The sequence below is a fragment of the Uloborus diversus genome, chromosome 2 (assembly GCF_026930045.1).
Source record: "Uloborus diversus isolate 005 chromosome 2, Udiv.v.3.1, whole genome shotgun sequence".
In the NCBI taxonomy this organism is placed as follows: Eukaryota; Metazoa; Arthropoda; class Arachnida; order Araneae; family Uloboridae; genus Uloborus; species Uloborus diversus.
Genome location: NC_072732.1, coordinates 157,108,889 through 157,133,910, shown reverse-complemented (window position 1 = coordinate 157,133,910; position 25,022 = coordinate 157,108,889). Strand labels below are relative to the sequence as shown.

At 37.3% G+C, this 25,022-nt stretch overlaps 1 protein-coding gene across 1 annotated transcript in view; it reads left to right on the top strand.

Moving 5' to 3' along the window:
* The first annotated feature begins 207 nt into the window (after nucleotides 1–207).
* LOC129216617 (fibroblast growth factor receptor 3-like) overlaps nucleotides 208–25,022 on the top strand; it is a 35,359-nt gene continuing 10,544 nt past the window's right edge. The window contains exons 1-5 of the mRNA XM_054850833.1: nucleotides 208–330; nucleotides 1,340–1,466; nucleotides 7,644–7,849; nucleotides 17,889–18,012; nucleotides 20,591–20,781. Of these exons, the coding sequence (XP_054706808.1) occupies nucleotides 208–330; nucleotides 1,340–1,466; nucleotides 7,644–7,849; nucleotides 17,889–18,012; nucleotides 20,591–20,781 (771 nt within the window). The remainder of the gene's footprint in view (nucleotides 331–1,339; nucleotides 1,467–7,643; nucleotides 7,850–17,888; nucleotides 18,013–20,590; nucleotides 20,782–25,022) is intronic.

Genomic DNA, 25,022 nt, shown 5'->3' with positions numbered 1-25,022 from the left:
AGAGTTTTACTTGATTTCTTGATTAAGCTGGAAGAACCAACTGTTTAATAACACTATTTCTTATAAACATTTAAAATTTAATTTGTTGATGGAATATTATTTATATTGATTTATTCATATATTCTTGCTGCAAATTTATTCAAATTATAAATTTCATTGTATTTAAAAGCTACTACCCAAGAACCTTTCTTCTTAAAACCTGATGATATGAAGGACAAAGTCATTGTTCCCAGTGGAATTGATGTTACTTTGAGTTGTCTAGCTGGAGGATATCCACCACCATCAATTGCCTGGTTTAAAAATTTTACAGCAATTCATGATGGCAACTTGGTAAGTTTTTTTTTTTCTTTTTCTGTGAAACTAAAGAAGTATAGGTTTAATAGTAACAAGAATTTTATAATGCTACCAGGGATGATAGTAAACTCAAGTAAAATTTTCTGAAGACTGTGAAGTGTTTGGAAACTATGAGGCAGTCCCCCCCCCCTCCCCTGTAAAAAAATCTTCAAGTATGCATACCCAAATCATTGAAATAATTAAAAAAAACATTTTAAAAGTTTTTTTTTTTTTAGAATAGTTTTTCAGTTTTAGAATGTATTGTCATCCGAAAATTTTTCGAAATGGCAACCCAGAATTTTCGAATCACAAACACCACCGAATCGACATTTCTTATAGATGAAATGAATATCATTTACTTTTATTATCATGCAACCCTTATTCAAACACACTATTATTTATTATACATACTTTGTATGAACTATTATATAACATTACACGTGTATTGCCATTTTTAAAATCACTATTCAGTATTACTTTCTATTTTAAGTACTATTTTGATGCATCACCAAGTGTTACATCACTTTGATCTCAATAATGTGACTTAATCAGAAAATAAATATTTCAAAAACTTGCAGTTAAATAGTTAATTTTGATAATGATGACTTACTTCAAGTCATCTTGTTTTCTTTTCTTGTATGAATTTCCTATCAGTAAAAGAAATTGAAGATTCAGACAAACTTGAACGTTTGTTGTCAAGAGTTGGAATGTTAACTGCTTTACTGATTAACTTTTAATACAATATCTTTGTTTTTACTTGTTTAATTAGTAACTATTGAAGTTAAAAAAAAGTCAACGATCTTTGCTGAATGTTGATAAAATTTGGCTTTAAAAAGTAGGAATTAAATGCTTATTTTTTTCCCCTCTTGAAACATCTTTAAATTTAGATACATTTTTTGATTGAAGTAGCAAATTTTACATGCATTTTTCTTCAATCTCTAGTTTTCTTTTTATACCTCTTTAATGTTTTTATTATTGTATTAATGTAGTTTCTTAAATTTTGTAGGGAAGTAACGATGCTTGGGAAATGGAAATCCACAACGTATCCACTAATGATGCTGGTTTATACTCATGCATTGCCTCAAACTCTGAAGGCAAAGTGCAATTTAACTTTTCTTTGTCCATATTAAAAGGTATATGTTTTTGACTTAGTACTTAAGCAATTAATTTGATTATTTCCAACTATCAAATGTTTAAATACATAGTCTTTTTTTTACATAAAACTTATAAAACATGGCTGTTTTACTATTAATTGCCTAATGTATAACGAATATTTTTTTATTTTTACAGTATTTGTTGTGCACATCAATTTAAAAACAAACAACTGACAAAACAAAACAAAAAAAAAAAAAAAAAAGCATTGTAGATGCACAAAGCTTTTAAAAGCTGAAATCATTCATAACATTAGCTATGCATTATTTCAATCATTGTTTCTTTAAAAATCCTAGCATGTGAAAAAACCCTATAATGCAGATGTTTTACATTAAATGTCCCTTGTTATTATGTTCGCATCTTGTGTTGATTTGTTAATATGTAATATGTTTTTGTTTTCATAAGCTTATTTAGTTAATAATTTACTATTCTTGGCATTATACAGAGTGTCCGAAAAGTCCTTGACACATTTAAAAAATGCATAGAAAACCAACAAATTGGCGTATGAATTTGCGGTTTACATCATAATACTTCACAGGTTCAAGAATTTTTATGACATCGAAAAAAAAACGAAAAGGGGAAAAAAAGAAGAAGAAAAAAGGCATTTCGCAGCCAGGGTGTCAGTACATGCTATGCTTGTAATTCTTCGTTTAGTAATTTTCATTCCTTTTTGCATTTTCCCATGTCAACAAAAACTATTTAAAAGTTACTTTTAATGTTTTTTCCTCTTTTCATTTTTTTTCAATGTCATAAAAACTCTTGAACCTGTGAAGTATTACGGTGCCAACCGCAAATTCATACGACAATTTGTTGGTTTTCTATGAATTTTTTAAATGTGTCTAAGACTTTTCGACGCTCTGTATATTAGCAAAGCAATGCTGAGAAAATATATCAAAGATTTATAGGAATTTATGAAGGTTAATTAGTAAATACTAATTAAAGTGAATAATTAACCAGATGGAATGAACTATGTAATTTTTTACATGAGAACAAACTTTTTCTCTGTACAACGACAGAGAAAGATAATTTTTGCTTAAAAATAAACAAATCATGAAAATAATCTTTTAATTTTTCCACCTTTATATAACGATCTAGCTTTTGAAATCAAGATAATAAAATTACGCAATGTTCTTTTATAAGTTAACTTGAATTGAACATAAAATAAATCATTTTTAGTTAATTTGTTGATTATTTTTAAGTGAAAGAGCACAAGTGACACACAAATTGCAAAATGTATTGCATACACGTTTTTCATGGTTACTAGGGATTGCAATGCCAGATAAAAAAAAATCTATACGTGTATTTGGTATTTTTAAAACGTGATACCGGAATACTGTTATTTATACCAGTACAGTCGTCCCGCGCTACTTCGCGCTTCGACTTTCGCGGCTTCACTACATGGCGTTTTTTTTTTTTCAAATATAGTAATTAGCCTTTTTTATGCACTCATGTAAACTTTTTCCTACAAAACAATAACAAAGTATGTCTTCCAAGTAAGGTAAGCTCTTCTGAGGGGATGTAGTTGTACTAGTTGAGGAAGTGGAGGTATAAAATCGCCGAAGAAAGTGTAGGAATCGCTATTTCATTTTAACCGTTAAACATTATAACTATAAGCAGGGGCGGACTGGCCAGGTCGGCCAGTCGGGGATCCCTGACTGGGCCAACCGCCGAGTGGGCCACTTCAAGCAATTTTTTTTGTTGAACTTAATACATTTAAATTCACACCTAACATTTTTTAAAGTATCATAATAAAAAACAACAACATGCAATTTGTTTACTCTATGCGAAAAAAGCGTTTGGAAACAGTTTTTTTTCTTCACCATAAGCAGTTACCAAAGTAAATAGCCAAAGTTAACACGTGCGAATGCTTTCCTCTCTTATCAACTTTCTCTATTTTTAAGAGCTCTGGCGTACCGAGATATAACAGCCTTCAATCTTCGAGTTGAACCGAACCATTGCTTCGGTCACTCGTCTGGTCTAATTCTATATTAGCTACCAGTTTGTTTGGCACTCTTGGCTTCCTTAAGAGATTTTCCATCTCCAGCTCAGTCACTTTCCTATGCCGGGCTGATGAGTGCTAATAAGCACGAAACTGCAGTCCTCAGATGGAAATGAATGAGCTGGCGGTGTATTTCATGTGTGACGCGTATTGATAAAAGATGGATAGAAGACAATGAAATTAGCTGAAGAGCTTGCACCAGCCCACACAATGGAACAATGCCACGGGATTCTCGACACCTTGCCCGCCTAGCTGTGATGGATCGGTAGGTGTCCTCTCGTACGCTAGCACAATGTTTGAATATGGCTACAGGTGTTACACCTGCTGCATCCTCGGTTTGTCGCCTTCTGGTGCGTGCAAGGATCCCCTATTCATGATTACCATAACTCTCAACCATCGTTGCTTCCGGCTTCAATGGGCCCACCAGCAAGCTCACTGGCGTATGGACTAGTAACAGGTCGTCTTCCCAAATGAGTCTAGATTCAATCAGCACTTTAACAATTGACACCTAACTGTCAGACGTTACACATGCGGACGTCAACTCCCAGAGTTTGTAATCGGAAGTCATACTGGCATAACACCGGGCGTCAGGGTTGGAACAATATTGAATGTCAAGGGCAGTCTGTCTCTTCTACTTTAAATTGCGGGTAACCTCAATAGTGAGTGCTACTTCAGGGACACTGTGAGGATGGAGTTATTACCTTTTCTTCAGAGCCTTCCTGGTGCAGTGTTTCAGCAGGAGAATGCACACACATTCCAGAGTCCACATGTCCCACGTAAGTTGTAAGTGTTCTTCGGTGCACGATAGATTACGCTAACTCTTTGGCCGGCCCATTCTCCTGATATGACGGCCCATTGTGCATGTCTCGGATTGCGTTGTTTGGAGACTCCCCCATGTGTCTCGTCGGACAGTGGGTACAGATGATCTTTGGTTTCAGATTGAAGCCATATGGGATGCTATTCCCAATCTTGACATTCAGAACCTTTATGATTTGATGCCGAAACGTGTACAGGCTCTCATAGCTGCACAGGGTAGCTACATTCAATATTAATTTATGTCTGTTATTTTCATTGCATTGATCTGTAATTTTGATCGTTTATTTGCAGCACTATGAGTAATATGTAAGATAAATTTTATTCATTTCTAATGAGTCCTTCATGTTGTTGCAATTTTCATAAACATGAGTGTTTTTTCAATATGCTAGAGGTAAACCATAATAAAGTGAAACATATTTTCAGATATTTACATAATTACAATTGTAAAGAATTTTGAAAAGAAAGCGAAAACGAATAAGAGAAACATACAAGATCAAATTTAGTCAAATTAATCTTAAATTTCAAACGAAAGAGCTCATAAAAAGCAAACACAAACCTCTCCTTCTCAAGAGAATATGATGTTAATATTGGTAAAGTATCATCTCTCAAAAAGAAATCACTAATTAAAAAAAATAATAAAACTACACACAGACAAAAGATTTATCCAAAAATAACACGCAACAGACCGAATTTTTTTTGAAGATGAAGGAGGTGTAGCACATATTGTTAGCAGTACCACCGGCCTGCATGAACTCAGAAAGAATATTTGCAACTGTAAGAAAGTTGAGCCTTAGACACAATTCAATAGATGCAATGTGTTTTTTACTACTATTGATGTTTTATATGACATTTGTTCCTTCATTTTGTATTTGTTTCCAATAAATTTTCATAAATAATACAATTTTTATACAAACTTTTGAAATGTGCAAGGAAACAATATATTTTCAAGCATTTTTTGAGAAATTTCAAATACAGTCAACCCTCGGTTATCGCGGTTAATTCGTTCCAGGCTTTACCGCGATAACTGAATTTCCGTGAAGTAGGATTCTGTATTTATAATCCGAATATTTTCCTAACTAGAGCGCATTAACTTACTCAGGACAATTTAAATTGGTTTTTTACATAGTTAAAGCCCCTTAGACATGAAACAGCAATGAAACAGCACCCTAAGTCACCATTACATTTGCATTACTTAATATATTACACAAAATATGAGAAAATGAGATATATTAGACGTAATAGATATCACATAGTTATTTATTGGGAAATAAAACTACATACACACATGCAGTTCTTACACACTACTACTAATCTATGAAAATAGCTTAACTTGTTCGATGAAGAATTAATTGCCAGTTAGTGATCGTATATGTCCCTGTTCTTCTTCTACATTTATCCTCATTAAAGGTATTGCGCATACAACTTAAAAAGCTAGTACACTGTTGAAGACCATTTACAGATGTATTTATCCCCTGGTGATTTATAAAGGGTGTCCCAAAATTAACACAAGATTTGAATTTGCCACCATTTTTTCCATAAATTGTTGGCAGCCATGAAAAAAGAACAATTTGACAGTTGAGAGTTTAGGGTTAGTAAAAATGGGGTGTTATTGTACCATACAGCTAGAGAGAGTGAAACATTTCAATTACTGCATAAGGCATTTCCTGGTCGCATACTCTCTCATTTCGGTGATCAGAATTGGCACCCTAGATCGTGTGATTTAACATTTTTAAATTTCTTCTTATGGGGTTATTTGAATTCAAAGGTCTATGTCAACAAGCCCACAACCATCCGTGCATTACCGTGTTGCGATACCGAGCGCCAATAACAGTAACTGCTTGACCAGCCTCAACTTTCATTATTTTTGAAACAATTGTTCAATAATGAAAGTGCGTTATTGTATCGTTTAATGCTCCATTTTTGATTACCCTAAACTCTCAGCTGTCAAATTGTTATTTTTTCAGGGTTGCCAACCATTTATTGCAAAAATGGCGGCAAATTCAAATCTTGCGTTAATTTTGGGACACCCTTTACTTATAGTCAGGGGCGTACTGGCTGATTTTGCCCCAGTCGGAAAAAAGTTTTGGCCCACCTCTGTAAATTAAAAAAGTTAAACTAATCAGCACCGGAACTCGATTCTTCCAAGTCGAGCAAAGACATTAAACTGTCGCTAGTTCCTATTTTCCTTTAAGTTCCTGAATCAAGTTTTAAAGTTCTGAAAAAAGTATATTATGAAATGTAAAATAAAGCTATCACTGACACATTTTTGTATGTGCCTTGAAAGAAGGATACTAATAAATGGTAGGGCAGACCGGGGCACATCTACAAGGTTTTTTTTTTCAATGAATTTTCTAATTTTTATGTTTGAACTTAATGAAGTCAAAATTTCCATATTCAGTTGTTGCTCAACTTGTGTTTTTAACAGGAAAAAAAATGTTTTTGGGGTCCAAGGCGGTCGCGTTAACTTGCCCCAAACACGGGGGCAAGTGCACGGGAGGGGGGGGGGACTGTTGCCCCCTGTGCATGCCCCTGCTTGTGCTCATGTATCAATACCCCAAAGCATGGCCCACGCATTTATAGCAGTGCCAGGGCCGCTTCGTCTAAATGGTGCAAGCCAATTCAATTTTGGTTAATAGACGTACAAATCTAAGTTTTTAACGTTTTTTTTCGTCCTGGGCCCTTTTTCAGGCCGCGTCCGACCCCAATTTCTCTGGCTTCCTCCCATTTCCTCAATGTGGAAGCCAAGGGCCCATAATATAAGTGGAAAAAAAAATAATAAGTGGATAAATAAGTTAAATTGAAATTTTTTCACTTGAAGCTATGAGTGTTTATTATTTTCAGCTAATACTGAAAATACTAGTATTTTACCTCAGCAAATACCCGTGTTACAAAATTGCTCAAAGTACCTGTATTCGGTATATCGGTATTGCAATCACTAATGGTTACTCATTCAGCGTACATCTGTTTCAAGGTTACATTGTAAAAGGGGAACTTTTTTACGGTGTGAAATGATTCTGCACTTTGAGATGCTAGCAGCAGTTTAATTGAAGGGGTGCTTCTACATTGGGGGGGGGGGGGGAAGGAGTTCCTTGAACTCCCTGAAACATGAACAATTGCACATGCTGTACATCTTGGAATTTGTACATCACAGCTTGGTTCTCTGTGTTTTCATACAGGGGTTAAATACCTACTATCAACTACTTTATTGCTTTTGTTGATGTATCTTAACATTTTGACATATAATGTTATCACAACTTTATATTTTATTCATTATCATATTTATACTGAAAAATGTGATCTTTCAAAAATTCTCATTTAATTTTCTTTTTTTTTTCTTTCTAAGAAACTAACAATGTGGATAAATCAGACCAAATTCCTCCTTCAACTGATACTCACAAACCACCATATTTCATGAAACCTGACAATATGATAGAGCTTGTTGCTAAGCCAGCTGGGAGCACTGTAGCACTGAAATGCCAAGCAGATGGCAATCCAACTCCAACTATCACATGGAAAAAGAATGGACTGTTACTTCAGAAGAGCGGCCATGTTAGTAAATCAGGTTCTGCCTTTTTATCAATGTAAAATATTAAATCTTAGAGCACGAATTAGTAACTGTAGGGATCAAGTCCAATCATTGGCTTACAAAAAGCTGAGACGAAGATCCCAAGTCACATGGTTCAACTAAGATGAATGGGACATGAAGTTTCTCTTGCGCAGCAGAAACAGTTTTTGCTTAACAGCTTAACATCATTCAATTCGCATTAAGCGTAGTATCAGGTTTATTGATGTGTGGAGTAAATGTAAACGTGATTGGATTGCTAGGGATGGCCTGCATCTGAGCTCTACAGGGGTCAAAATGGTTAGTGGTTTGGTTTTAGAGGCTTCAGAATCAAAAAATTAAGTTGGAATGGGGGGCATGGTTTAAGGAGCAGAATTCGAAAGGGTATTAACTATTTGGATTTTAGTAGGAACGGAAATAGGGTGGCTAATAAGAGAAAAGATTTTAACAGCTGGGATTCAAATAATCGTGCAGCATTAAATAAAAGTAAGATGGGCTTACTTAAGGTTTTTTATACAAATGCTCGTAGTATTAGGAACAAGATGGGAGAATTGAAAAGCATAATTATAGATGAGAAGTTTGATATTATTGGAGTTACCGAGACATGGGCTACCAAAAGTGATGATGATTTATTATCTATCGCTGGGTATAATTTGTTTAGACAAGATAGAGTAGGTAAAAGAGGTGGTGGGGTTTTATTTTATGTCAGAGACACTTTAACTCGCAATGAATTGGTAATTAATGATAAACCTAATGAGATTGATATGATTTGGCTGGAGTTGATGAGCAATAAGGGAAATAAACTATGTTTAGGGAACATTTATAGGCCACCCAACTTAAGCCAGGGTCAAGATGAACAGATGTTTAGTATTATTAGTGACATTTCAAGCAAGGGGTCAGTCATTATAATGGGAGATTTTAATTTTCCAGGAATTGATTGGAATAATTTTTACCGTAGTAATAGCAGAGAAGAGGAATTTTTGTAAGTAATTTTGACTGTTTTTTAGATAAAATTGTAACTCAGGGTACTCGACAGGACGTGATTTTGGATCTAGTTTTCTGTGATATGGAAGGTTCTATTCAGGTGTTATGTGTAGGGGAACATATTGGAGATAGTGACCACAACAGTATTAGGTTTGGGATTAAATTTGATACGCACAAAGTAGAGAATTTTAGGTTTGTGCCCAATTTCAGAAATACTGATTTAGTGGCACTTAGGCAGAGTTTGAAAGCAGTTTTTTCTTCTGGATTGGACAATAGTGATGTGAATCTTCAGTAGGAAGAGTTTAAGGAAAAGCTAGCAAAAACGGTTGGGGATCATGTTTCTTTTAGGAGAAAGGGTGTCAACACTAAAATTTGGCCAATGTGGTTCTCCAGGGAAACTAAAGATGCTCTAAATTACAAGCAAGCTGCTTTTCATAGGTTTAGAGAAACTGGTCACAGTGCAGATAGGCTTCAATATTGTAAGGCAAGGCGTAAATTTAAGTATTTGGTATGGATTCAGAAAAGAGAGTTGGAGCAAAGACTGGCAGATAACATAAACAAGAATCCCAAGAGGTTTTTTGCATACGCTAATTCGGGGTAATTTCGAAATAGTCATATTGGGCCACTGGTTGATGAGCACGGAATTTTAATTCAGGATGCTAGTGATATTGCTAATGTTCTTGATAACTTTTTTTCGAGTGTTTTTAACGTTAACTGTATCTCAACAGTTGACACCAACAAGACACAAGCTATAGTACAGCTTGAGGACTTCGTATTTTCCAGGGATGACGTTTTACTTCATTTGAAAAAAATGAAAGAGAATAAGGCTCCGGGACCTGATAATATTTATCCAAAAATTTTAGTTGAATGTGCGGAGGAATTAGCAGATGTAATCGTAAATATTTTCAATGCTTCTTATAACTCGGAGACAATGCCAGAGGACTGGAAGCTGGCTAACATTACACCGCTCTTAATATAATATATTGTAACGGATTCGGTGCGACTTCCACTTTCTTGAAATGAAGACACAGTTCTTGATAAAAGCACAGGAAATTTATTTACACTATGTACAGGAAAGATCGTCAACAACTGCAAAATTATTCATCAGCAATTAAGCAATTATCACGCAACACCGTAAACTCAACGTTTACACACGTATTTACTTCCAAATACAAAAACAACACAGCGAAATGCCTCGCTAGAAACAGAGCTAATACACACACTCAGTTCGAAATCTGAATCGAAACTCAACTGTTTATCCATCGCTAACGGCTTAAATACACCGAAAAGAATTTTCTCAAATATTCCACACGCTTCTCGAAATGCGTTGACCGTTATCAAACTGAAAGAAAGAAAATAGGGGTCGTGTACTTTAGCCGAATGAAAAAGGGGTTGTATATTCATTACGGGAAACTATTTACAGGTTACGTTCCTACAATAATTACTATTTACAGAATTTGTAACATTGCCCCCTTCCCAAGGACTGCACGTCCCGGGCAGTACAATCCCCAGAAAGGGTGCCAAACTTCTATCACAAGTTTACAAATATACACATTAATAAATAACTAACAGATACAGAAAACACAATAATAACAAGAAATATTACTAAACATTAAAAGCAAAAATTTTCTACAACTTTTATGTTATCAACCTTGGTTGTTTACGTAATACTCATGAACTATGGCCATAGTATGGGGCTAACCGATCATAATGTACAACCCTAGGTTTTGCATTAGGTGATTTTTGGATCCTCACTACGACGTCATTTAGTCGGTTAACGACTTTGTAGGGTCCATCCCAATGCGACTGCAATTTGGGTGAAAGACCTTTCCGTCGGATGGGATTCCATAACCAAACCTTGTCGCCTTCGTTGAATTCATGTCCAGTAGACCTTGTGTCGTATCGGGTCTTCATCTTCTCCGCCGCGATGTTGATTCGCTCTCGTGCGAAGTTATGAACGTCTTCCAACCGGGCCTGGAGATCCTGGATGTACTCCTCAGGCGATGAAGGCGCATCCGGAGGACGACCGAAGACGAGATCACAAGGTAGCCGAAGCTCTCGTCCGAAGAGCATCTGAGATGGGGCAAATCCGGTAGTCTCGTGGACAGCACTGCGGTAGGCCAGGAGGAACAAAGGTAGCTTCTTGTCCCAATCCTGTTGATTTCTGGATACCATAAGCGAGAGATTATTTAGGATTGTGCGGTTAAATCTCTCCACCATGCCGTCCGATTGTGGGTGTAGTGGTGTTGTCCTAGTTTTCTCAATTCCGAAAATTTGACATAGGCCCTTAAACACAGCAGAGATGAAATTCCTCCCTTGATCGGAATGAATCTGCAAAGGTGTTCCGTATCTCGAGATCCAATGTTGGACTAGAGTCTCTGCTACGGTAGTAGCCTCTTGATCTGGAATGGGATATGCTTCCGGCCATTTGGTGAAGTAGTCGATGGAAACAAGAATGTATTTGTTCCCATCAGCAGTTCTTGGTAGAGGACCCAGGATGTCGATCCCAATTCGTTCGAAAGGAGCTCCAACGTTGTACAGATGTAGCTTCCCTCTGCTTCTCTTCTTCGGTCCTTTACGAGCAGCACAGGCGTCACAAGAATGGCACCACTTCTCCACGTCATCCTTCGCCTTGCTCCAGAAGAAGCGCTCCCGAACTTTATTGAGGGTTTTCAAGACACCAAAATGTCCTCCAGTCGCACTACTATGTATTTCTTTCAGAACATCTGAAATCCTTGATCGGGGAAGTAGTAACTGCCACCTAGATGTTTTGCCGTCGTCAGATTCCCATTTCCGGTGTAGCACGCCGTTCCGTAAATGGAGTGAGTTCCATAAAGCCCAGTATCTTTTTGTTGCAGGACTGAAGATAGAAACGTCCTGCCAGCTAGGGCGTCGACTGTCACTTTCCATGAACTCCAAAATTGGTTTTATGTCGGGGTCTTCAAGTTGATCTTTTCGAACTTGGTCGTCACTCCATGGATCAGGTTCTGATGATATTGGAGTCACTGTCACCTGATAGGCGGTAGGGCTAGTCGTTCCATACTGTTTCTCGATTTGGGAACAATAGTGGCAGTTCTCAGGACAGGGTCTCCTTGATAAAGCGTCAGCATTACCGTGAGATAACCCTTTTCGATGCTTGATCTCCATGTCATATTCCTGGAGCCGCTGTATCCATCTGGCTATCTGGCCTTCCGGATTTTTGAAGTTCAAAAGCCAAGTTAATGAGGCATGATCTGTCCGAAGCAGAAATTTTCGGCCGTAGAGGTAATGATGGAAGTGTTCTACAGCTTTCACTATGGCCAGTAACTCCTTTCTGGTGACGCAGTAATTCCGCTCCGACTTTGATAAACATTTGCTCCAATAAGCGATGACATGTTCATTTCCGTCAATTTCTTGGGATAAAACAGCTCCGATGCCCTCGTTGCTCGCATCAGTGTCTAGGATGAAGGATTTTTCAGGCTGAGGATAGGCGAGGATAGGCGTTGATGTTAAAGCCTCCTTCAGTCGTAGAAATGCATCTTCGCATTCTTTGGACCATTCAAACTTTTGCTTGCTCTCCGTCAGCTTATGCAAAGGTCGTGCAATGTTGGAAAAACCCTTCACAAACTTCCTATAGTACGTGCAGAGCCCCAGGAAACTTCGCAGCTGATGGATGTTTTCGGGACGACTCCAACTCTTGACCGCGGATACCTTTTCCGGATCGGTTTGTACACCCTCAGAAGAGATGATGTGACCAAGATAGTTCACTTCCCGGCGGAACAAATTACATTTGGACGGACTTAACTTCAGATTGGCTTCCTTAAGCTTTTGCAGCACCTTCCTAAGATTTGCCAGATGTTCTTCGAAACTGCGTCCCACGATGATGATATCGTCTAAGTAGACCAGACAGGATTCGTAGGAAAGTCCTCTTAACACTGTCTCCATAAGACGCTCGAACGTAGCTGGTGCATTGCAGAGGCCGAAGGGCATCACTTTAAACTGCCATAAGCCTTGTCCAGTTGTAAATGCTGTCTTCTCTCGGTCATCAGGGTGTATCTCAACCTGCCAGTAGCCGCTCTTCAAATCCAGGGTCGAAAACCACTTGTGTCCGGAAAGAGTGTCCAAGGTGTCGTCTATCCGTGGAAGAGGGTAACTGTCTTTCTTGGTGATTTCATTCAGCCGTCGGTAATCGACACAAAATCTGGTGGAGCCATCTTTCTTTCGGACCAAGACGATGGGAGAGGCCCAAGGACTGGATGACGGTTCGATTACATCATTCTCCTTCATCTCTTTCAGAAGGGTTTCAACCTCTTCCTTCTTGGCGAACGGTAGTCGTCTTGGATGCTGTTTAATAGGGGGGTGTTCTCCAGTGTAGATCCTATGCTGCGTTAAATTCGTACGGCCAACATCCTCCGATGTAGATGAAAACAGATGCTTGAAGTCATCCACCAATTGTTCCGCAGCAGTTCTTTGATCTTTCGATAAGGGTGCACTCCCAATTAACTTCGATGTCAAGGACTCAGAAGACACATTCTCGTGGGAATTGATTCTTCTAATGATGCAGTTTACTGGAGTACAAGTTGCCAGCACTTCACCTTTCCGGATATTCCTTGGCCTTTTACTCACGTTGACGACTCGCACAGGAATTACATCTTTAGAAAGGTCCACCAGCGTAGATGCTACCAGCACTCCTTTTGGGCTATTGCTTAAGTTGGGGTATTCAATGAGTCCAAATCTAAAACTATTGCTTTCTTCAATGGAGCCGGGTATTAATGATTCTGACCTTGAGGGAATTGATAAATCTGTTTGGGCAATTATTTGATGAGCGGATTTTACATCACTTTCTGCGGGGAAAACGACTATGTCTTCTCTCATCGAGTGCAGCTCATTTGTCTTGAAGTCGAGGTTGAAGTCATACTTCTTTAAAAAGTCCAATCCGAGAATGAAGGGGTCTGTGATAGCAGCAACGAATGCCGTATGATGGTAAGTGGCATTTCCAAACACAATTTCTAAGTTTACTTTACCTTCAATCTCGATCTTGTCACCTGTCACAGTTTGGAGGGTAACGCAGGGCGGCGTCCATAGAATGTTGAGTCCAAATTGACGAGCCACATCTGTTCTAATGATTGTAACATTGGCTCCAGTGTCAATAATCAGTTCGCAGGGAAACCCGTTTACGTATGCGTAAACAAACAGTCCATTACTGCCGCCACTCGTCGATGAAATCTGGAAAACTTTAAGATGGGGCTCATTCCAATTTGGCGACCTCCGCCCCGCGAGATTGCCATGGCTTAGTTTTCCTGGACCTGGGAGGGAGAGGTGCTCTTCCCTCTGGTTTCTTGGCGAGCTTCACAGTTTCTTCGTAAGTGACCCTCGCCGCCACATTTCCAGCACTTAAGTGATTGTCCATTTTGGTACTTGGGAGCCGAAGTCCTTTTGAGGATTCCTGCAATTTCTTTTATTTGCTTTTCCAGTTCAGCAAAGCGTGACGAAACCGGATCAGGCTCATCAGTTTTCACGCCGAGGATTGAATGGCGATCCTTGCGGGTTGCTTGCTGGGCGGCCTCCAACTTCATCGCATACACAACAGCAGAACTCAGGTCTTTGACATCCGCCATCCGTAGAGCTTTCTGGATTTCCGGATCTCGAACCCCGTCGATGTAGTAGTTGAGTGCCAGGTTGTCTCGAACATCCGCAGGACAGTCGCAAAAAGCAAGATGAGACAGTCTCTCGACGTCCGCCGCTAGCTCTTGCAGGGTTTCCCCGGTTTTCTGGAAACGGGACTTCAACTGGAGTCGGCTGAAATCTTTCTGGCACTTCTCACCGAAGCGAAGCTCCAACGCAGATGTGAGGGCGGCGAAATCCAGGCGCTGGCTGTCCGGAAGGGTCTGAAGAATGTCCGCTGCGTCACCTCTCAGGGATGCTGCAAGATGGCAGGCCTTGGTAGCAGAGTCCCATCCGTTCGCTTCCGCCACTATCATGAACTGAGTTTTGTAAACCTGCCACGAAGTTTTCCCATCAAATGTGGCAAGTTTAATGGACGGTCGAGCAACCGATGTGGGAGCGCCAAACTGTACAGAGCTGCTTTCCGCGGTCGCCAATCTCCTTTCCAGGTCTTTAAAGATGTCTTCTTTAAGTTGATGAAATTTTCTATCTTCTTCTTCCAGTTTATTTTCTACAGCATTAATTGCTTCCAGAAGTTGTTTTAATTGGTCATCCATTGCGCGAGTAATCACCATAAAAACAAAGTCTATAAATTCAAACAGTCTTTATGAAAAAAAATGTCCAAAGTCACACTTACTCCAAGAAAGTCCAGAAGAAGCCCCACGTTGGGCGCCAATTGTAACGGATTCGGTGCGACTTCCACTTTCTTGAAATGAAGACACAGTTCTTGATAAAAGCACAGGAAATTTATTTACACTATGTACAGGAAAGATCGTCAACAACTGCAAAATTATTCATCAGCAATTAAGCAATTATCACGCAACACCGTAAACTCAACGTTTACACACGTATTTACTTCCAAATACGAAAACAACACAGCGAAATGCCTCGCTAGAAACAGAGCTAATACACACACTCAGTTCGAAATCTGAATCGAAACTCAACTGTTTATCCATCGCTAACGGCTTAAATACACCGAAAAGAATTTTCTCAAATATTCCACACGCTTCTCGAAATGCGTTGACCGTTATCAAACTGAAAGAAAGAAAATAGGGGTCGTGTACTTTAGCCGAATGAAAAAGGGGTTGTATATTCATTACGGGAAACTATTTACAGGTTACGTTCCTACAATAATTACTATTTACAGAATTTGTAACAATATTGATTAGTTTTCAGTACGGTATCAGGAAAGGCAAATCTTGTGCAACTAATTTATTACATTTCTATGACAAAGTTACCATGGCTTTGGACAATAAGAAGCCTGTAGATGTTGTTTACATTGATTTTCAAAAAGCTTTCGTTAAGGTACCGCATGTTGCTCTACTTAGCAAATTAGCTGATATAGGAATAGGAAGGAAAACTTTCATTTGGGTAAAAAACTGGCTGACCGGAAGGAAACAAAGGGTAGTTGTAAGGGGAAATTACTCTAATTGGAATGAGGTTTTAAGCGGGGTTCCTCAAGGATCAGTGTTAGGGCCTGTTTTGTTCATTGTTTTTATGAACGATATTCACAAAAATATTTCTGGGAACATGAATTGTTTTGCTGATGATGTCAAAGTTATGGGGACTATAGATAATGAAGAACAAGCAAAACAGCTGCAAGAGGATCTAGATCATATTATGGAGTGGGCTGATAAATGGGGTATGGCTGTTAATGTTGGGAAATGTCAAGTGCTACATTTAGGGCATGGAAATAAGTGTACAAGTTATTATTTGCAAGGTTCAGTCATTAGTCAGGCAGACAAAGTTACTGATCTGGGGGTCTTAATAAGTCAGGATTTAAAGTTTAGCCAGCATTGCTAGTAACAAGGCCAATAAGATGCTTGGGTTTATCAATAGATCTGTTTCAAACAAATCTAAAGAAGTTCTTCTGCCCTTGTATAGAAGTTTGGTAAGACCTCATTTGGAGTATGCTGTTCAGTTTTGGTCTCCTTATCTTAAGAAAGACATTAATGTATTGGAAAGGGTTCAAAGGCGAGCTACAAGGCTAATAAATGGACTTTCTCACTTAGACTATGATTCCAGGCTTAGAAGGTTAAAAATATACAGTCTTGAGCAAAGAAGAGACCGAGGGGACATGATTCAGTTGTTTAAATTTATTAAAATGAAAGATGTTACGGGGCTGAAGTTTAGCACTGAAAACAGGACAAAGGTCATTGTTTTAAGCTATTTAAATCTCAGGCTAACATGGATATTAGGAAAAATTATTATTATAGCAGGGTAGTGAAACCTTGGAACAGTTTACCGGAAGAGGTGGTAATGAGGAAGGGAGTAGATAGTTTTAAGAGAGCTATTGATCTTCACTGGGGATTATAAATTGACTAGGAACCAGTCTAGCTGGGCCCAGAGCCTGTTGCTGGTCGTCACATTTGTATTTGTATTCATATTTGATTTTCTAAGTATTCAAATCACGGGGAAGTTTTATTATATCTTGTTTTCATTTTGCTAATTGGCAGAAACGATTATACAGTAGACTCTCTATTTCGAACAATCATAAAACCTGACAAAAGTCATTTCATCATAGAAGGAGACGGATTTAATTGCATATAAGGCAGTGAGAAGCAAAGGGAAGTAAAAAAAAAATAAAAATTTGGAGATAACTAGTGCCAAGGGTACCCATATAGGGGGGCAAGGGGGCTCCAGACCCCCCCCCCCTTAGAAATTAGAACTTCCTTGTTTTTAGTACTTTTTCTTTGCAAAAATGTAAAAATATTTCTTCTCCAGCCATTAATGAATAATTTATTAAAAATGTCAAATTTTAATGACTCTAATCTGTCCTCAAATTGGTTTTCATGGGGAAAATATCATGCTAAACCACGGTTAAAATATCTGAGTCCCCCCTTACAATTTTGCATATGGGTGTCCATGACCAGTGCAAATGATAGAACCTCTCCTTTGCTTTGGGGCACGAAATAGTACTGGTACCCAGTAGGAGCTGCTATACAGCAAGATTTAGAATTTTTTAAAAATGAAAGCCTACGTAGGATCTGAACTTTCAACACAATTTACTCCAAACTTTGAAACGTTCACTTACATCCCTTTACTTTTCTCTGCTTCGTATGTGCTCCCCGGGACCATCAAAATGTGTACAGAATATCAGGGTGTTCATACTAGAGAGTGTGTACAGATAGAGAGAGAGAGTTTACTGTGTACTAAATTGGTTGTAAACATATAAGTAAAATGCTCTCATAATAAAAAAGAGCTTTGAAACAAAAAATGACAATTTTCTTGACTGTCATGTATAGTTGCACATCTACGTGTAATTTTTAAAGAAGTTTCATGTAAGGTATCAATGTAATGTTTATATTTAATCTATGCCGTGTTTTGTTGCAATTTAAAGAATTTTAACAATTCAATGACTTTTACAATTGGAAATGATCTGCTGAACTCTGATTTCAGATACGCTTTCAGAAATGGGCATTAAAAATCGACCAAGTAACAATTCAAGATCAAGGAGTTTACACGTGCTTAGTCTCCAATATTCTTGGTACCATTCAGTACAACTTCACTCTGGAGGTGATAGGTAAGTGACACCAGTGGCGCACACAAGGGAGGGGTCCAAGGGGTCGAGACCCCTCCCATAGCTCTTGCCTTTTTTTTTCTCGATTGATTATGATTCGATGTATTTTATACGTAAAATAATTCCAAGCAAAGATAACAATAATTTCAGTTTTTATAAGTGAAAAGTAATATCCTCCTGTTAAAAGAATTTTTTAAAAATGTGCAGTTCTCCTATAACAAATTGCACAAGCAAGAGATCTTTCTCGACTTTGAGAAAGCTAAAAACATACTTAAAGATAACTAAGTATAATGTAGGTTTAATAGGGGTTCTTGCGCACTATTGAATTCAAGCAACGTCACCGTTACACACTCAGGAAGTTATAAATAAAATCGAAAAACGAACTAGAAAACTAGAATTTATTCTACGATATTTTGTAAGCCTATAGAGACAGACTGGTGTCTGTAAATGTAATAATCAGGTTTTTAGTTTTGTAATTACAGATTAAAATGAGATTTTTCTTGGTCTTCAGACTTGGTGCTTCTAATAATGAATTTGCTTCACCATTTTCATTTTTGAATAATGAGAAAAGTATAAATGCATAAATTCTTGTACTTTCTGATGACTTAATTTTAGTGTCTCTTATTAATATTTTTGTATTAATTAGTGCTAATTAGTGATCAATAATTTATTTTTCAGTTTTTCGTTGTCGAGAATCAATAAAATCAAGTAAATATTCAGTAAGTTACCGCCCTATAGCCAGGGCTAAGGCAGAAATACATGAAATTGACGCATATTGGGGGGCATAGAAATGGGACTTGAAACTCTGGACCCTCCCCTTGCAAAATTCCTGTGTGCACCACTGAGTGACACCTATAACTTTTTCTGGTTTTCCAGAGGTTATGTTGAAGATAATACATATTTTGACCTTTCTCCCAAATTAGGGATTTTGTAATTTACTATGATTTTAGCAAGACATTGGGTTGTCATCATTCAGAGAATTTAGTACTTATTTATTTTTTAGCATAGTATTTCAAACATGTGTAATGTTTTTGCCCTGCAAACGTGTGGTTACGTACATAAAATTTTAAAACACTTTGTGAAAGTGGTACATAAAATATGATGAAACAATAAATATTTATGATCATGAGTCATTATTTTCAATTCTGCAGGTTCCTTCTAAGGGACACAACATTAATTTGGCCTGTGTTAAGAAAAAGACCGGGTTGAAAAAAGGGTACTAAATAAAAATGTTCATGCTCTTTTTTTTCTAAAAAGGTTTCAATTGCATTAAATCCATTAAACATACAGTGTTTATTTTGAATATTATGCTCTTCATGCTTCATTTTTATAAATTCCTGGCTAATGGCAGTTTTTTTAATGCACTTTAAGAGTTATTGAAGAGTTATTTAATAGTATCGTGGTTTAGAGCATGGGCTTACAATGGATGGATTTATTATACAGTAGACCCTCGTTTTACGCAGTTTTATTTTACACGGTTTCAATTATACGTGGTTTAAGATTTGACACCTTTATTTCATTTTACGCGGATGAGTTTCGGTTTCACGCGGATGCGGCAATGCAAACAGATAAAATTCTCCCCTCTTTCAAAATCCAAACTCCTAAAAATTGCAGATTACATGTAATCAACTACATTTTGGCTTGCTAGTAATCGAGCTTGAGCCACTGGAGACATTTTATGCGATTGGTTCCAGAGCTCTTTCCAGAAGTAAAGTTATTAAACTCACACAATTCAGGACTCACTGGAAGAAGAGCTTTTAGGAGTGACAAAGGAGGCCAAAACCAACGAGGATACCGACGTCGGTGACACACTACCAAAAATGTTCACATTCAAAATTTTGAGCCATTCCCTAGACAATAGAAATGATCTTTCTGATTTGTTAGTGAAGGAAGATTCTATCATGGGAATGACGCAAGTGATCCTGGAACACGAAACGTGAACAAGACACGAAATTAATTTATGTTTGCTTCATGCATGTTGTGCATAAAAGTTGATATAAGTACACATTAAACTTATACAATTAGTTATCATTAGAATGAAGTATTTTGTTATCTACGGAACCAAACCTTTACTTCAACACTAGTATTAGGTCTCAATTTACGCCGCATTTCCGTGGAACGTAACCCCCACGTAAAACGACGATCTACTGTAATTATTTTGGCAGAGAGAGGCATTTCCAACTTTCTTTTATAATAATGACTTTCTTTTGCTTGATTAAACCTTACTGAGATTTTACGAGAGGCCCATTACAGACAGTCTAAAATAAGAAGCCTAGATGTAAGCTGACTGCTGCTTAGTGTCTGGAAATTCAGAACTTTTTCAATTTGGTAAGAGGGTTTATAACCTCAAAACTTTTGAAAATGTGAACTGTAACAACATTGATTTGATCCCTTATTATTTACTTGAAGGGTAATACTTACTTAAACATTCTCAAAAAATATGTGCTGAGTCATGAAAATTTTAAGAATAAATAATTATTGAATGTCCTAAGATTTTAGAACTCAAAAGAAAAAAAATGATGATATTTACCGTTTTTTTTTTCATATGTCATAATTGAGATTTTAAATTTATTTCATTTAGAAAGGCTGCCTCACAGGCCCATAATGCAAGAAAATTTTCCTTCAAATCAAACGGTATATCTTGGAGAAAGTGCTGTATTTGAATGCAAATTTATCAGCGACTTGCATGCTTCTGCGAAATGGGTCAAACACATTGAAGTAAACGGATCTGCCTATGATGAATATGGAATGCCTTATTTGAAATACATTGAGGTATTTATCTAAATTTTGGAAAATTTAATATAACTAACGGACATAAGTAACATTATGAATAGATATATATTTTAACAAAAAGTAGTTTATTGAGAAAATGTGCCAAAATATGCAATTTTACCCAAATTTGTTCTAGAAAATTTGAACAAATCAAAGTTAAAGCATTTTTTTTTTCATTATTTTTTCTGAATAACTTGTATATTTTTAATGAATGCACATCAGTTTGATGTTAACCATATCCCAAGGTATTTTTCATATTTTGCCCAAGCACCATTTGTTATTCGGTCACAAAGTCCTCCAAGTGAAATGATACCTATGAGCATGCTGGACCAAAGATTGCTCAATTTCTGGTCTGGATTGAAAACTCAGAGCTGTCTTCATGGTCCCATCTGACTGGTTACACTATAGGTAGGGGATGCCCTGGAGTGAAAAGAAAAGTATAGAATGCCTGGGATTCATATACATTGCCTTGGAAAGAACACAATACCACAAGTAGTGGTAGGTACGGGGGACCCTGGAGTGAAAAGAAAAGTGCAGAAGGGCTAGGCATTATATACAATGCCTTGGAAAGAACATGATAACACAAATAGTGGTAGGTATGGGGGACCCTGGAGTGAAAAGAAAAGTGTAGAAGGGCTGGGCATTATATACGTTTCCTTGGAAAGAACATGATACCACAAATAGTGGTAGGTAAGAAGGACCCTGGAGTGAAAAGAAAAGTGCAGAAGGCTAGGCATTATATACAATGCCTTGGAAAGAACATGATAACACAAATAGTGGTAGGTACGGGGGACCCTGGAGTGAAAAGAAAAGTGTAGAAGGGCAAGGCATCATATACATTGCCTTGGAAAGAACATAATACCAAAAATAGTGGTTGGTACCGACAGTGGCGGATACAAGGGGGGGGGGGTCATGACCCTCCCCCCCAAATCCGTGACAATATATGAATGCTTGCTTGAAAAAAAAATTTTGAATTAAATTTTTGGGGCATTGTACGAATGGGTGGATACAAGAAAGGGGAAGGGGGGGTCATGGGGTTGTGACGTCCCCTCCCAAACTGCGACATTGCTTTGCAATATGTTATAAGGTTTATTGAATTTGAGTAGGTAAAATGACCGCTTGGAAAAAAAAAAAGGAAAGAAAACCTGACCGAGACAAATACCGAGTAAATAAATTTTGAATTCCTTTTTTTTTGGGGGGGGGGGGGTTATTACATGGTCACTTCTCTATTTACATGTACATAAGTATAAAAGGTGTCGACAGTAAAATAGTATATTTGCTTGAGTCATTCTTTGCTTTGAGCCGTCCTCAGGCGCCAGTCAAATGAAAAAAAGTAGCAAAGAAGTGTCTGGCGCACGCCGATTGCTTTTTATACAACAAATTTAATCGACGACCGCTATTGTAAAACTATTTCCTGTGCTGTGATAAATATTTGAACATGTAAATATTTTATGTAAAGTCTATGTAGGTAACTACTCCCTTCTTTTGTGATTGTGATTTTTAGGTGTATCGTTTTTGTTCGTGCTGATTTTATTTTTTTAATGTCTTGTAAATAGTTATTTAGTTTTAATCAGTGCTTTGGAATCAGTGTCGTGCAAGTAATGTAAAATTTTAGTTTCGTGTTGCGAAACCTCGTTATACAAGAGTTCTCGTAAATTCAGACGGAAACTGTGCTGAAGAAAGCTGCGTTTGTCAAGAAAGGACCACCCAAAAAGCAATGAAGCGTTCGGGTGACAAAACTTTGCTGTCTTTTTTTGAAAAGCTACGAAAAACAGATAAGCACGAAATCAGTGGATCCGGAGTTCCTGCGTCAGACTCAGGAGCTGCGGCGTCTTCGTCCACCTCCGATTTTTCTGCTATTGAAAAGAATCCGTCGGTGAGTATTTGTCAATGTTCGAATTATATTCATAAGATATATAATTTTTAGTTTGATTTTCACCGCATTTTGTGTTATTATTTTGTATTTTTCTGCATACAAAATGGATGTGTTGATTATCTGCAAATTTAAAATCTAATATGGATGTGTGTCGAGTATTATGCAAATATTTAATCCATTTATCATGTTCATAAAACATTTAACTTTTATTAGATTTTCGCTGTAAATAGAACGTATGTTTAATATTACCTTCTTGACCTGCGTTTTAATGAAATGTGTCTTCCCTGGGTTTTTTGAAACCTTGAACTTTTTTATTGTAGTAAAATACAAGTTAATTGTTACAATCAGTTATATGAATGAAATGAACCCTTTTTACGGAGGTATCAGTACATAAAATATTAAAAAGAGCTGTGACCAGACCGACGTAAGAAAATATTATCTTGGTTTTATTTATTATAACTAATATGCTTACCAGAAAGTCAAAAAATTAACCGTTTTTAATAGTGTTTTATCAACTCGTATCCGAGATGCCCATCATATTCAAAGTCGCTACGTAAATTTAAACAGGATTAGAATTTTGTTTCAGTAAAAGTTTTAAGTTCTCCGTCAGATCAGGAAATTTCAATTACTTTTCCTTCACTGCTTTTCAAAGATTAATCCCAGAGGTCAAACAAAGTGATTTATTTCGACTATTTTTCTAGTTATTATTTACGTTTTTAGAGATACTAAGTCTATTTGTCTATTTCTTGCAGACAATCGACGAATACCGCGAAATTGAAAGTATTTTAAAAGATGTGGAGGGGGGGGGGGGGATAGGTAACTTGCTAATCTACAGAAAGCAATAAGCGATTGATTTGATAACCGTCTCCTTTGCCTTACTGGAAAAATTGACATTTATCATCGCTTTGACAATCTTGTGTGCTCTTTTGCAGGCAGATTCAGTTCCGGAGCCCATAACATCTTCAAGTGAATCTTTGCAGCACTCCGTAACCCAAATTAGTTTGTCAAGTGATATAGGAAATTATATTGGGCTGGCAAATATTAGTTATCACACCAAAGCAATGTTACTTGAAAAGCCGTGGTACCCTCCTTCAAACTACCAATTCCCTTGCAATGAGGTAATGAAAAAGGGAAAGCCAACGAAAAAACATGCCCAAAGAAGTCATTTAGAAAAATTTCACTGGCTTGTACTTTCGGACAAAGAAAAGGGCCTTTATTGTAAATACTGTGTTCTTTTCACTTCTGGATCGGGATGCGGTTTTCAAACAAACGCCCCTTTGAGGAGACTTGTTAAAGAACCGTTAAAAAATTTGACAATCTGTTAGGGAAAAAAGGAGATTTGATTTTGCATGAGAAAAACCAATATCATGTTCATGCTGTTGATTCTGGAAGGAACTTTCTTGCTACGTACCACAACCCTAGCTTAGAGGTAGCAAATCAAATGAATTTACAGCGAATTGCGCAAATAGAGGAAAATAAGCAGCATTTGATACCAATTGTAAAAACAATCATATTATGTGGTAGGCAAAGTATTATGTTGAGAGGTCACAGGGATGATAAAAATGTTGATGGTCTTCTTGCAAATGAAGGTAAACACAGTTTAGTAAATAATGAAGAGAATTTCAGAGAGTTACTTCGTTTTAGGATTGATGCTGGGGACAGTAGTTTACGTAAACACTTAGAAAGTGCTCCGTCCAATGCCACATATATTAGCAAGCATACTCAAAATGAACTGATTAATTGTTGCAAAGAAGAAATTCAAAGTGTTATATTCTCACAAGTTAAAGAAGTACAGTATTTTTCAATAATATTTGATGAGACTACAGATATATCTAGTACATGCCAGTTAAGTCTATCTTTGAAGTACATCTATAAAGATAGCCGAGGGAAGATTTTATTACTTTTGTCAATGCCTACGATATGATTCGAGAAGAAGATATTGAGTTATGGGGAGGAGAATGACGTTTAACGGGTGTTGCGTTAGATCATACTGTAGAAGACATGGCGAAAAACTTTGATTTGGACTTGAACTTTTGCGTTGGTTTCGGAGTCGACAGTTGTTCGGTTATGGCTTCAGAAACAAAAGGTGCTGTTCAAGAACTAAAGAAAGTTGCAAAACACGCCCATCGCTGTCCGTGTAGCAACCACATTTTAAATAATGCATTGGCCCGCTCTGCGAAAGTAGTTTCATGCAGAAATGCAACTGGGACTATTAAAAAAATTGTAGTTTTTGCCAACGCCTCTCCGACACGGCATGAGGTTTTTAAGAGGAAAATGGGTTCCTCTGTGCAAACCATTTGCGATACCCGGTGGATCGAGCACCATGGGTTATCTTCTGTTCCAAGGAGAATCTATCACCAAGATC